The sequence below is a fragment of the Salmo salar genome, chromosome 11, assembly GCF_965601325.2.
Source record: "Salmo salar chromosome 11, fSalSal1, whole genome shotgun sequence".
NCBI lineage: Eukaryota > Metazoa > Chordata > Actinopteri > Salmoniformes > Salmonidae > Salmo > Salmo salar.
This window is the reverse complement of record NC_138301.1, coordinates 9,995,245-10,008,684: the sequence shown is the minus strand read 5'-3', so window position 1 is coordinate 10,008,684 and position 13,440 is coordinate 9,995,245. Positions and strand designations below refer to the sequence as shown.

Sequence of the window (13,440 nt, the reverse complement as noted above, 5' to 3'; positions counted from 1 at the left end):
ATGCAACAATTTCAATGATTTTACAGTTACAGTTCATATAAGGAAATCAGTCAATTGAAAAAAATTCATTAGGCCCAATCTATGGATTTCACATGAATGGGCAGGGCCTTCGGAGGGCATAGGCCCACCCACTTGGGGGACAGGCCCACCCACTGGGGAGCCAGGCCTAGCCAGTCAGAATGAGTTTTTCACCACAAAAGGGCTTTATTACAGACAAAAATACTCATCAGATGTCCGGATGGCTGGTCTCAGACGATCCCGAAGGTGAAGTAGCCAGATGTGGAGGTCCTGGGCTGGCGTGGTCTGCAGATGTGAGGCTGGTTGGTCAAAAACTACGTTGGAGGTGGCTTATGGTAGATACATTAAAATGTAATTATCTGGCAACAGCTCTGGTGGACATTCCTGCAGTCAACATGCCAATTGCACACTCCCTGAAAACTTGAGACATCTGTGGCATTGTGTTGTGTGCCAAAACTGCACATTTTAGATTGGCCTTTTATTGTCCCCAGAACAAGGTGCACCTGTGTAGTGATCATGCTGTTTAATCAGCTTCTTGATATGCCACACCTGTCAGGTGGATGGATTATCTTGGCAAAGGAGATATACTCACTAACAGGGATGTAAACAAATGTATGCACAAAATTAGAGATAAATACATATTTTGTGTGCATGGAACATTTCTGGGATATTATATTTCAGCTCATGAAATGCAACACTTTACATCTTGCATTTATATTTTTGTTCAGTATAAATCCTCAATCACGTCTTTAAAAATACTTGCAAGGCACAGAATCACACCAATCACTATGCCAACAAAGGCTTCCAGTAGCTTGACCTATGTAGGAGGGAGTCGAATTGTACTTAAATCAAGCTCAAAATAAACATGGGTCTTTGGGAGAGTTACAATTGAAAATGTTTTACACAGTTCATTGAAGTTGCATTTGGGCAGAACCTCTGAGATTTCTGCTGGCAGTCAGAAGCACTGGAAATGGGCTCTGTGAACACTTTGAAAGTACATTATGTAGGGCCAGCGCTTCCCTATCAGTTGGTCGCTGTAGTGTTGACATTTGAAGTCTTGGCTTTTTCCTGTGCCAGATCTATCTCTCCAGATTTGAGTGTCGTTGTAGCTTGGTACAGAGGGGTCATCAGTAGTGGATAGTGGCGTCTGAGAACTACTTTGACGGCTGTAGATTTGACATTTCAAGTCTTGGCTATATCCTACACCGGGTGTATCATGAAAAATATCTCGACATCTTTGTGTGTCTTTTTTCACTAGATACAGAGGTTTCATCTGTTGTGAATTCCTACTATGTAAGTCAGAGTGGTATCCTAATTTTGTCATATCCTATCACACAACATATGTAATTTGTCCACTCTTATTGCTTTTACTACACTCTGCAATGCAATTGAGGCTAGATGGAAGTCATTTTCTTAGATTTCAGATACATTGTAATCTCATTGTGACAAACCATTGGCATTGACTTTCTAAAGGCTTAATTAAATGGATCTCTAAAATAACCGTATAATAACAGAAGCTCCTGTCTTATTAGGATGTGTCTTAAGTCTGGGGAAATTGCTGAAATACTTTTTTTTTTTTAATCAATTACAGTACAGAACAGAGATATATCCTTCCTGTCCTGTTATAATTAATGAAATGTCATCTACATATATACAGTTGAAGTCGGAAGTTTACATAAACTTAGGTTGGAGTCATTAAAACTTGTTTTTCAACCACTCCACAAATTTCTTGTAAGTGAAATAATAGACTATAGTTTTGGCAAGTCGGTTAGGACATCTACTTTGTGCATGACACAAGCAATTTTCCCACTAATTTTTACAGACAGATTATTTCACTTATAATTCACTGTATCACATTTCCAGTGGGTCAGAAGTTTACATAAACTAAGTTGACTGTGCCTTTAAACAACTTGGAAAATTCCAGAAAATTATGTCATGGCTTTACAAGCTTCTGATAGGCTAATTGACATCATTTGAGTCAATTGGAGGTGTACCTGTGGATGTATTTCAAGGCCCACCTTGAAACTCAGTGCCTCTTTGCTTGACATCATGGGAAAAGCCAAAGAAATCAGCCAAGACCTCCGAAACAAAATTGTAGACCGCCACAAGTCTGGTTCATCCTTGGGAGCAATATACAAATGCCTGAAGGTACCACGTTCATCTGTACAAACAATAGTACGCAAGTATAAACACCATGGGACCACGCAGCCATCATACCGCTCAGGAAGGAGACGCGTTCTGTCTCCTCGAGATGAACGTACTTTGGTGCAAAAAGTGCAAATCAATCCCAGAACAACAGCAACGGACCTTGTGAAGATGCTGGAGGAAACAGGTACAAAAGTATCTATATCCACAGTAAAACGAGTCCTATATCGACATAACCTGAAATGCCGCTCAGCAAGGAAGAAGCCACTGCTCCAAAACCGCCATAAAATAAGCCAGACTACGGTTTGCAACTGCACATGGTGACAAAGATTGTACTTTTTGGAGCAATGTCCTCTGGTCTGATGAAACAAAAATAAAACTGTTTGGCCATGATGACCATCATTATGTTTGGAGGAAAAAGGGGGAGGTTTGCAAGCCAAAGAATACCATCCCAACCGTGAAGCATGGGGATGGCAGCATCATGTTGTGGGGGTGCTTTGCTGCACTTCACAAAATAGATGGCATCATGAGGTAGGAAAATGATGTGGATATATTAAAGCAACATCTCAAGACATCAGTCAGAAAGTTAAAGCTTGGTCGCAGATGGTTCTTCCAAATGGACAATGACCCCTAGCATACTTCCAAAGTTGTGGCAAAATGGCTTAAGGACATCAAAGTCAAGGTATTGGAGTGGCCATCACAAAGCCCTGACCTCAATCCTATAGAAAATTTGTAGGCAGAACTGAAAAAGCATGTGCGAGCAAGGAGGCCTACAAACCTGACTCAGTTACACCAGCTCTGTCAGGATGAATGGGCCCGAATTCACCCAACTTGTTGTGGGAAGGTTGTGGAAGGCTACCCGAAATGTTTGACCCAAGTTAAACAATTTAAAGGCAATGCTACCAAATACTAATTGAGTGTATGTAAACTTCTGACCCACTGGGAATGTGATGAAAGAAATAAAAGCTGAAATAAATCATTCTCTCTACTATTATTCTGTCATTTTTCATTCTTAAAATAAAGGGGTGATCCTAACTGACCTAAATCAGGTAATTTTTACTAGGATTAAATGTCAGGAATTGTGAAAAACTGAGTTTAAATGTATTTGTCTAAGGTGTATGTAAACTTTGACTTCAACTGTAATTGGGTTGTGGCTACTATTTTTATTCCCTTATTATCGCCAGTACCTTATTGAATTAGCAAGGGGCTTGAGATCAATATGCAAACAGGAGAGTAGATAGTGGGCCACCCTGGCTTGAGCATCTGTCCCTATTACCATATTAATGAGTAATATGGGGCCTTGCAGATGCTGATTCATCTTGAGCCTTGTTTTTCTTCAATATCAGGGACACTTTGTAGGCAGGGCCCATGTTGATACTGTAGCTAGAAAGGTCTGGCATTGAAGGCCATCAGCTTTTCCTCTAATTAAAGATTTTTTGGTGGCAAACTATGTATCGCCATATACATTTCAATTGGTAATAGTAATAGTAATTGGTACGCTGTCCCTACCTGTGTAACTACATTGTATGTACATATATTTTTTCACACAAGGAGGTGGTTTCACGGATGCAGATTAAGCATGCACTAAAAAGCATCAATAGATTCTCCAATAAATGTGCGTTTTAGGTCTTAGTCTGTGTCCGGGAAACCACCCCTTAGTGTAAAGTGCGACCATTTTATATTTCTCTCCGAGAATTTGATTTGTTAAGTGATTTGTTAAGAGTATAAGACAGGACACTCAGCTTTTTTTTACCTTTATTTAACTAGGCAAGTCAGTTAAGAACAAATTCTTATTTACAATGATGTCTGAGTTTCTACTTGATCTGGTGCTCTGTTGAGCTCTTTGTAAAGACCTTGACTTCACCAATTCCCTTACAAGGTTAGACGCTTTCCTCTCCAATTAGAATCAGACCTCAGCTAAGCTACATGTTTTTCCTTTTTGAATAAAATATTAGCCCCTAGAGGTTTTGTTCTTGATCTTATTCTTGTTCTTCTTTTTCAAACTTCGACTCGAGTTTGGATAAATTTTTCACTGCAACGGAATTAAAATATGGTGTCCCTGAGTGTGATGCGGTCATTTGCATTTGCAGATAACTCTTTGTTGCAGTCATTTACAAACCATGCTCCTTTCACATCAGCCCTGCCAAGTATCCGTTTCAATCGATCATGTCACCAGAAAATCTTTATGGCTGCAATTCGCTGTAAACTCATCTTCTATAATTTACTTTTAGGGCTGAGGATGTGCATTTTACGATTAAGGCTAGAGAATGATTGAGTGATCGACACAGACCATATTTCTGCTTTGATATGACAGTCGCTAAGAGTGGAGCTTCTGTAGGAGACAGCTGATCCATAAGCTGCTCAAACTCTTTGCAGTGAGTGTGAAGGAGATCACTCTGACAGGCGGAAACAGTGTATGAAGAGTCCTGAGGGTAAATGGAAGTTTAGTATGGTCTGCCAGATGCTTTTATTGGTGACCGTTTAGATGAGGGTGACACGTGTCTCATCCAATCATCCTCTAGCGAGCATCTGCACCTGCAACTTTAACAAGTTGGAGAGAGATACCTTGAGGCATTTCCGCAGAAATCTTTTGCTGATTAGCCTGGTTTCCCTGACCGTCAAACTTTGTTGTTGTTTTTGCAAAATTATAATATATAAGTGCAAATGTCAAATCTCATCACAGAATTTGTCATATTGTGTATGAAACCTTAAAGGGATACTTTGGCATTTTTTTTTTCGCAATGAAGCCCTTTATCTACTTCCCCAGAGTCAGAACTCATGGATACCATTTAAGTCTCTGCATCCAGTATGAAGGAAGTTAGAGGTAGTTTTCCACGTGCACGCTAACTAGCGTTAATGCAATGACTGGAAGTCTATGGTATCGACTAGCATGCTAGCATTTACCATAGACTTCCAGTCATTGCACTAATGCTAGTTAGCAATTGAGCTAACGCTAGTGAGCAACTTCCTTTAAACTGTACACATAGACATTAAAGCGGTATCCGCAAGTTCATCTTACTCTGGGGAAGTAGATAAAGGGCTTCATTGCCAAAATCCTGAAGTATCCCTTTAATATACTGAAGAGGAAGAAAATAAGGTGCTCTTCTATCTACCCCTCCATTCACAAAATTATCAGAATGATTTGGACAGACACCCCCTAAAGCACTTATTAATGGCATGTCTTAGTTGTGCTTTACAATAGTCATGCTGCATTGCTTGCTTGATGACCAATACACATGACCAAGCACACTGAACAGCTTGAAAGGTAAAATAAAAATATGTATTCATTTATTTATACAGCGAAAAAAATAATTGAAAATGCCAGATGTACTGTGAAAAACAATAAACTGGCAATTAAAAGAACTTGAGGCCTTCTCAGTAGATATACTGATTTTCAGAGAATTCCCTGTCTTGCAGAGGGAAGAGAGAGAAATAAAGAGAGAGTAGAAACCAGGGGAAAATACATAGGCATACCACTTCATTCAGTTCTCCCTAAAAAAAAAAGATTCTCATCCCAAGGGAGTTCCTTATTAAATAAACAAAAGGATACATACAAATAAAATGATATTGCGGCGTAAGTGCGAACAAGAAATATAGATGAAAGTATGATCATAATCAGTAATGTCTCGAACACTTTTTATTATAAATTTCACGCATGGTTCCCAATATGGCAACACTTGGCTCATAATATATGTGGTTCACTGGATCTCATTTAGCATAATACTCCATGACATATGAGATCTACTGGATCAAAATTTCACTGTGGGTCTGTTCTCGGGCAGGCACACGTCACCTTGTATGACAGCTGCCATTTCTCCCAGCCACAGTACCCTTTCTTTAGAGAGGGAGAGGAGGCGTAAGTGTCTGGACTGGAATCCCAGCCAATTCTAGCTCATTGAATCACATAGCGCTGCCATTCCACCTCATTAACTCTGTGTGTAAGAGAGCGCGTGTGTGTGTTTCATAGAGAGAAAGAGAAAAGCGGGAGAGAGAGCAAAAAAAAATGAAAAAGTGATACAGTGGCTTGCGAATGTATTCACACCTCTTGGCATTTTTCCAATTTTGTTGCCTTAGAACCTGGAATTAAAATTGATTTTTGGGGGGGTTTGTATCATTTGATTTACACAACATGCCTACCACTTTGAAGATGCAAAATATTTTTTTTTGTGTGAAACAAACAAGACAAAAAAACTGAAAACTTGAGCATGCATAACTATTCACCCCCCAAAGTCAATACTTTGTAGCTTTTGCAGCAGTTACAGCTGTAAGTCTCTTGGGGTATGTCTCTATAAGCTTGGCTGTCACGGTTGTCGTATGAAAGAGACCAAGGCGCAGCGTGCGTATCGTTCCACATCTTTATTTCTATGTGAAACTATGCAAGACAGACATTAAACTATAAACAAAAACAACAAACCGTGACGAAGAGGTGCTACATGCATAAACTCAAAACAATCTCCCACAAACACTAGTGGGAAAAACAACAGCTTAAATATGATCCCAATTAGAGACAATGATGACCATCTGCCTCTAATTGGGAATCATACGAAAACCCCAACCTAGAAAAAATAACCTAGAACACAACATAGAAAATGTAAACTAGACAAAAACCCCAACATAGAAAAAAGAAACTAGAACCAAACATAGAAAAATACGAGCTCTCTATGGTCAGGACGTGACAGTACCCCCCCCCCCCCCCAAAGGTGCGGACTACGGCTGCAAAACCTGAAACCAACAGGGAGGGTTAGGGGGGGTGTCTAGTGTTGGTGGCGGCTTTGGTGCAGGACGAAGAACCTTCTCATCCTGTGAACCCGCCAGCATCAGTGGAGGCTCTGGGCTGCGGACCGTCACTGGAGGGTCTGGGCTGTGGACCGTCGCTGGAGGCTCTGGGCTGCGGACCGTCACTGGAGACTCTGGGCTGCGGACCGTCGCTGGAGACTCTGGGCTGCGGACCGTCGCTGGAGACTCTGGGCTGCGGACCGTCGCTGGAGACTCTGGGCTGCGGACCGTCGCTGGACTGGGCAGGCGCACTGGAGGCCTAGTGCGTGGAGCTGGGACAGGTGGCACCAGACTGGTGACACGCACTTCAGGGCGAGTGCGAGAAGCAGGCACAGGGCGTACTAGACTGGGGAGGCGCACTGGAGGCCTGATGCGTGGGACCGGTACAGGTGGCACCGGACTAGTGACACGGACCTCAGGGAGAGTGCGAGGAGGAGGCACAGGACATACCTGACTGGGAACATGCACTTCAGGGAGAGTGCGGGGAGCAGGCACAGGACGTATCTGACTGAGGACACGCACTTCAGAGAGAGTGCGGGGAGCAGGCACAGGACGTACTGGGCTGTGGAGGCGCACTGGAGACCTAGTGCGTAGAACCGGTGCAGGATATACTGGACCGTGAAGGCGCACTGGAGGTCTGGAGCGTAGAGCTGGCACAACCCGTCCTGGCTGAATGCTCACTTTAGCCCGGCAAATGCGGGGCGCAGGACGCACTGGGCTGTGAAGGCGCACTGGCGACACAGTGCGTAGAGCTGGTGCAGGATATCCTGGACTGAGGAGACGCAGTGGAGACCAGGAGCGCTGAGCCGACACAACCCGTCCTGACTGAATGCTCACTTTAGCCCGGCAAATGCGGGGCGCAGGCACAGTGCGCACCGGGCTATGAATGCGCACTGGAGATACAGTGCGCATCACCACATAACACGGTGCCTGACTGGTCACATGCTCCCCACGGTAAGCACGGGGAGTTGGCTCAACCCTGACTCCGCCAATCTCCCTGTGTGCCCCCCCCCCCCCCCCCAAAAAAAAAATGTTTTTGGTGCTGCCTCTCTGGCTTCCGTCGTTGCCGTGCTAGTTCCTCGTATCGTCGCCGTTCCTCTCTCGCTGTGTCCGCCTGCTTCCATGGCAGGGTCTTGTCCCCTGCCATTACCTCCTCCCAGGTCCAGGATGTCCTCCACTCTCTTCTCTCCCGGGCCCAGGATCCCTGCTCCTCCTGGGCACGCTGCTTGGTCCTTTGGTGGTGGGAGATTCTGTCATGGTTGTCGTATGAACGAGACCAAGGCGCAGCGTGCGTATCGTTACACATCTTTATTTCTATGTGAAACTATGCAAGACAGGCAATAAACTATAAACAAAAACAACAAACTGTGACGAAGAGGTGCTACATGCATGAACTCAAAACAATCTCCCACAAACACTAGTGGGAAAAACAACAACTTAAATATGATCCCCAATTAGAGACAACGATGACCAGCTGCCTCTAATTGGGAATCATACGAAAACCCCAACCTAGAAAAAAGAACCTGGAACACAACATAGAACATTTAAACTAGACAAAAACCCCAACATAGAAAAAAGAAACTAGAACCAAACATAGAAAAATATGAGCTCTCTATGGTCAGGACGTGACATTGGCACATCTAGCCACTGGGATTTTTGCCCATTCTTCAAGGGAAAACTGCTCCAGCTCCTTCAAGTTGGATGGGTTCCGCTGGTGTACAGAAATCTTTAAGATACCACAGATTCTCAATTGGCTTGAAGTCTGGGCTTTGACTAGGCCATTCCAAGACATTTAAATGTTTCCCCTTAAATCACTCGGGTGTTGCTTTAGCAGTATGCTTAGGGTCATTGTTCTGCTAGAAGGTGAACCTCCGTACCAGTCTCAAATTTCTGGAAGACTGAAACAGGTTTCCAGCAAGAATTTCCCTGTATTTAGAGCCATCCATCATTCCTTCAATTCTGACCAGTTTCCCAGTTCCTGCAGATGAAAAACATCCTCACAGCATGATACTGCCATCACCATGCTTCACTGTGGGGATGGTGTTCTCTGGGTTATCTTTGGTGCAAAGCTGTCATAGGCAAAGGGTGGCTATTTGAGGAATCTCAAATATAAAATATATTTTGATTTGTTTTACACTTTTTTTGGTTACTACATGATTCCATATGTGTTATTTCATAGTTTTGATGTCTTCAATATTATTCTACAATGTAGAAAATAGTAAAAAATAAAGAAAAACCCTTGACTGGGTATTCATTTTTACGGAAATATTACATTTCCTTTCAGACCTTTTACTCAGTACTTTGTTGAAGCTACAAGCTTGGCACACCTGTATTTGGGGAGTTTCTCCCATTCTCTGCAGATCCTCTCAAGCTCTGTCAGGTTGGATGGGGAGCGTTGCTGCACAACTATTTTCAGGTCTCTCCAGATGTTCGGGTTCAAGTCCGGTCTCTGGCTGGGCCACTCAAGGACATTCAGAGACTTGTCCCGAAGCCACTCCTTCGTTGTCTTGGCTGTGTGCTTAGGGTCGTTGTCCTGTTGGAAGGCTCAGGTTTTCATCAAGGATCTCTCTGTACTTTGCTCCGTTCATCTTTGCCTCAATCCTGACTAGTCTACCAGTCCCTGCCGCTGAAAATCATCCCCACAGCATGATACTGCCACCACCATGCTTCATCGTAGGGATGGTGTCAGGTTTCCTCCAGATGTGACGCTTGGCATTCAGGCCAAAGAGTTCAATCTTGGTTTCATCAGACCAGAGAATCTAGTTTCACATGGTCTGAGAGTCTTTAGGTGCCTTTTGACAAACTCCAAGCGGGCTGTCATGTGCCTTTTACTGAGGAGTGGCTTCCGTTTGGCCACTCTACCATAAAGGCCTGATTGGTGGAGTGCTGCAGAGTTGGTTGTCCTTCTGAAAGGTTCTCCCATGTCCACAGAGGAATACAAGAGCTCTGTCAGAGTGACCATCGGGTTCTTGGTCACATTCCTGTCCAAGGCCCTTCTCCCCTGACTGCTCAGTTTGGCCAGGCGGCCAGCTCTAGAACGAGTCTTGGTGGTTCCAAACATCTTCCATTTAAGAATGATGGAGGCCACTGTGTTCTTGGGGACCTTCAATGTTGCAGACATTTTTTGGTACCCTTCCCCAGATCTGTGTCTCGACAAAATCCTGTCTCGGAGCTCTATGGACAGTTCCTTCGACCTCATGGCTTGGTTTTTGCTCTGACATGCACTGTCAACTGTGGGGCCTTATATAGACAGGTGTGTGCCTTTCCAAGTCATGTCAAATCAATCGAATTTACTCCATGTGGACTCCAATCAAGTTGTAGCAACATCTCAAGGATGATCAATGGAAACAGGATGCACCTGAGCTCAATTTTGAGTCTCATAGCAAAGGGCTGAATACTTATGTAAATAAGGTATTTCTGTTTTCAATTTTTAATAAATTGGCAAAAATTTAGAAATACCTGTTTTCACTTTGTCATTATGCGGTATTGTGTGTAGATTTCTGAGAAAAAAATAAATATTTCATCCTTTTTAGAATAAGGCTGTAATGTAACAATGTGGGAAAAGTCAAGGGGTCTGAATACTTTCCGAAGGCACGGTATATTCAAAAGTATGTGGACACCCCTTCAAATTATCGGATTATGCTATTTCAGCCACACCCATTGTTGACAGGTGTATAAAATTGAGCCATGCAATCTCCATAGACAATTATTGGTAGTAGAATGGCCTTACTGAAGAGCTCAGTGACTTTCAAAGTGGCACCATCATAGGATGCAACCATTCCAACAAATCAGTTTGTCAAATTTCTGCCCTGCTAGAGCTGCCCCGGTCAACTGTAAGTGCTGTTATTGTGAAGTGGAAACGTCTAGGAGCAACAGCGGCTCTGGCCGAAGAGTTAGGCCACACAAGCTCACAGAACAGGACCGCCGAGTGCTGAAGCGTCTGTTCTCGGTTGCAACACTCACTACCGAGTTCCAAACTGCCTCTGGAATCAACGTCAGCACAATATCTGTTCGTCAGGCGCTTCATGAAATGGGTTTCTATGGCCGAGCAGCCGCACACAAGCCTAAGATCACCATGTGCAATGCCAAGTGTCGGCTGGAGTGGTGTAAAGCTTGCAACCATTGGACTCTGGAGGAGTGGAAACGCCTTCTCTGGAGTGATAAATCACACTTCATCCATCTGGCAGTCCGATGGACAAATCTGGGTTTGGTGGATGCCAGGAGAACGCTACCTGCCTGAATGCATAGTGCCAATTGTTTCGGGCTAGGCCCCTTAGTTCCAGTGAAGGGAAATCTTAACGCTACAGCATACAATGCCATTCTAGACGATTCTGTGCTTCCAACTTGGTGGCAACAGTTTGGGGAAGTCCCTTTCCTGTTTCAGCATGACAATGCCCCCGTGCACAAACCGAAGTCCATACAGAAATGGTTTGTTGAGATCGGTGTGGAAGAACTTGACTGGCCTGCACAGAGCCCTGACCTCAACCCCATCGAACACCTTTGGGATGAATTGGAACGCCGTGCCCGACCTCACTAATGCTCTTGTGGCTGAATGGACGCAAATTCCCGCAGCAATGTTCCAACCTCTAGTAGAAAGCCTTCCCAGAAGATTGGAGGCTGTTATAGCAGCAAAGGGGGGACCAACTCCATATTAATGGTCATGATTTTACAAGCAGGTGTCCATATACTTTTGGTCATGTAGTGTACATGCATAGTTATGCATAGGGACAGTTATGATAAAGTGCATGGAACCAAAATTGGAACCAACATGTTTTACATTTCTATGACCAACATATGTAGCAATTCTTAGGAAGAGGGCTATTCCCTGGCACAGAAAACTTGTTCTTTGTAAGGCCACCTCTTACATCTTACTGCATGCCAGTCAGTCAGCACCACTGCTCTGAGTTGTGTCCCTGCACATGCTGTTCTGATGAATCTGTGTGAGTGAAGGAACAATGTTGTACAATAGTGCACCTGTATATGTCTCTCTCATGCTATCAGGGGTTTCTATTGATTCATGTTCATGAGTGATTATTCAATGTTGAGTTGTGTTACTCTCGTACTGCATGTGTTAAACAGAGAGTGGTTGAAGAATAGGCTCTGGATTAGCTAATTAGATCATTGATGAACTCATTTGCTGTTGTAAATGTGTTCTGTAGTCAATACTTAGGCCTGATGAATCGAATCTGGCTTGTATGATCGTGTAATATAATTACATTTGTCACTGCGGATTAAACAGAAAAGCAGTGCAAGCCATTGCTAAATGTTATCAATGATTTTCTCTCATCAACCCTTAACTAATAACAGCTTTTTATTTATTTTTTATTTGCAGAACAAGAGCTTGAAAAATAAACTGCTATCTGGCAACAAACTGTGTGATGTCCATGCAGAAGAGGTAAGCCTTTTCAATCACACCGATAAGCCTAGGTAAAAAAAAATAAGGTCATAATTCAGTTGGATTGAATTGGGGCCCAAGTCTTCATTGATTAGATTGTCCCTCACTTTACATGCAGTTACTCTGCTCATGCATATATTATTAAAAAAAAAATATTTTGGCATTGCAGCCTTCATAAGAGTGCTTGTCATGAAGGCTGGCAAAAACTTTTAGCTTTTAATAATGAATAATCACTTTTTGTTTAACTTCAATAGTATCCAAAGTGGCTGAATCTCTCCTGCACACAAGCCCCTTAGAACAGCCTACCCAGCAAAAACAACCAGAGGTGTCTTGGATAACTTTGTAACCCCAAAACAGTTAACTTTTCAACAACTGAAAAAGCAGTGTGATATTTGGAATTGCTTTGATAATTACTTTCAGTCTATGTAAAAGGGATAAAAATAGGCAAATAAGGACATATGAGGTTTTTCGAGGATGCCGACAATAAGCAGCACAAGGCTTTATGTTGTGTGCAATTAGGCTTTTCCCTGCTCTAAATGTGTATATTTTTGTCTATTCAAAAATAATGTTTTTTCAAGTCCCAGCAGCTCTTTCTCCAGTCATTTGAGGGAGGTGTAACATATATACTTTTTTCCTCAGTAACATATTCACTGAAGAGAAACCAAAACCCTTCAAAGCTTGACCGGTACACTTCCTATCATCTTGATCCTGCTGTCAATGGACACTTTCAATGGCCACTCAGCTGAACGTACACTACATGACCAAAAGTATGTGGACACCTGCTTGTCGAACATCTCATTCCAAAATTATGGGCATTAATATGGAGTTAGTCCCCCTTTGCTGCAATAACAGCCTCCACTCTTCTGGGAAAGCTTTCCACTGGATGTTGGAACATTGCTGCGGGGACTTGCTTCCATTCAGCCACAAGGGCATTAGTGAGGTCAGGCACGGTGTTCCAATTCATCCCAAAGGTGTTCGATGGGGTTGAGGTCAGGGCTCTGTGCAGCCCAGTCAAGTTCTTCCACATCGATCTCAACAAACCATTTCTGTATGGACTTCACTTTGTGCACGGGAGCATTGTCATGCTGAAAGAGGAAAGGGCCATC

At 43.2% G+C, this 13,440-nt stretch overlaps 1 protein-coding gene across 1 annotated transcript in view; it reads left to right on the top strand.

The window, feature by feature from the left end:
* The window catches only part of LOC106561937 (leucine zipper protein 2), a 178,259-nt gene that overhangs the window by 110,417 nt on the left and 54,402 nt on the right, over positions 1-13,440 (top strand). The window contains exon 6 of the mRNA XM_014126368.3: positions 12,272-12,334. Within this exon, the coding sequence (XP_013981843.1) occupies positions 12,272-12,334 (63 nt within the window). The remainder of the gene's footprint in view (positions 1-12,271; positions 12,335-13,440) is intronic.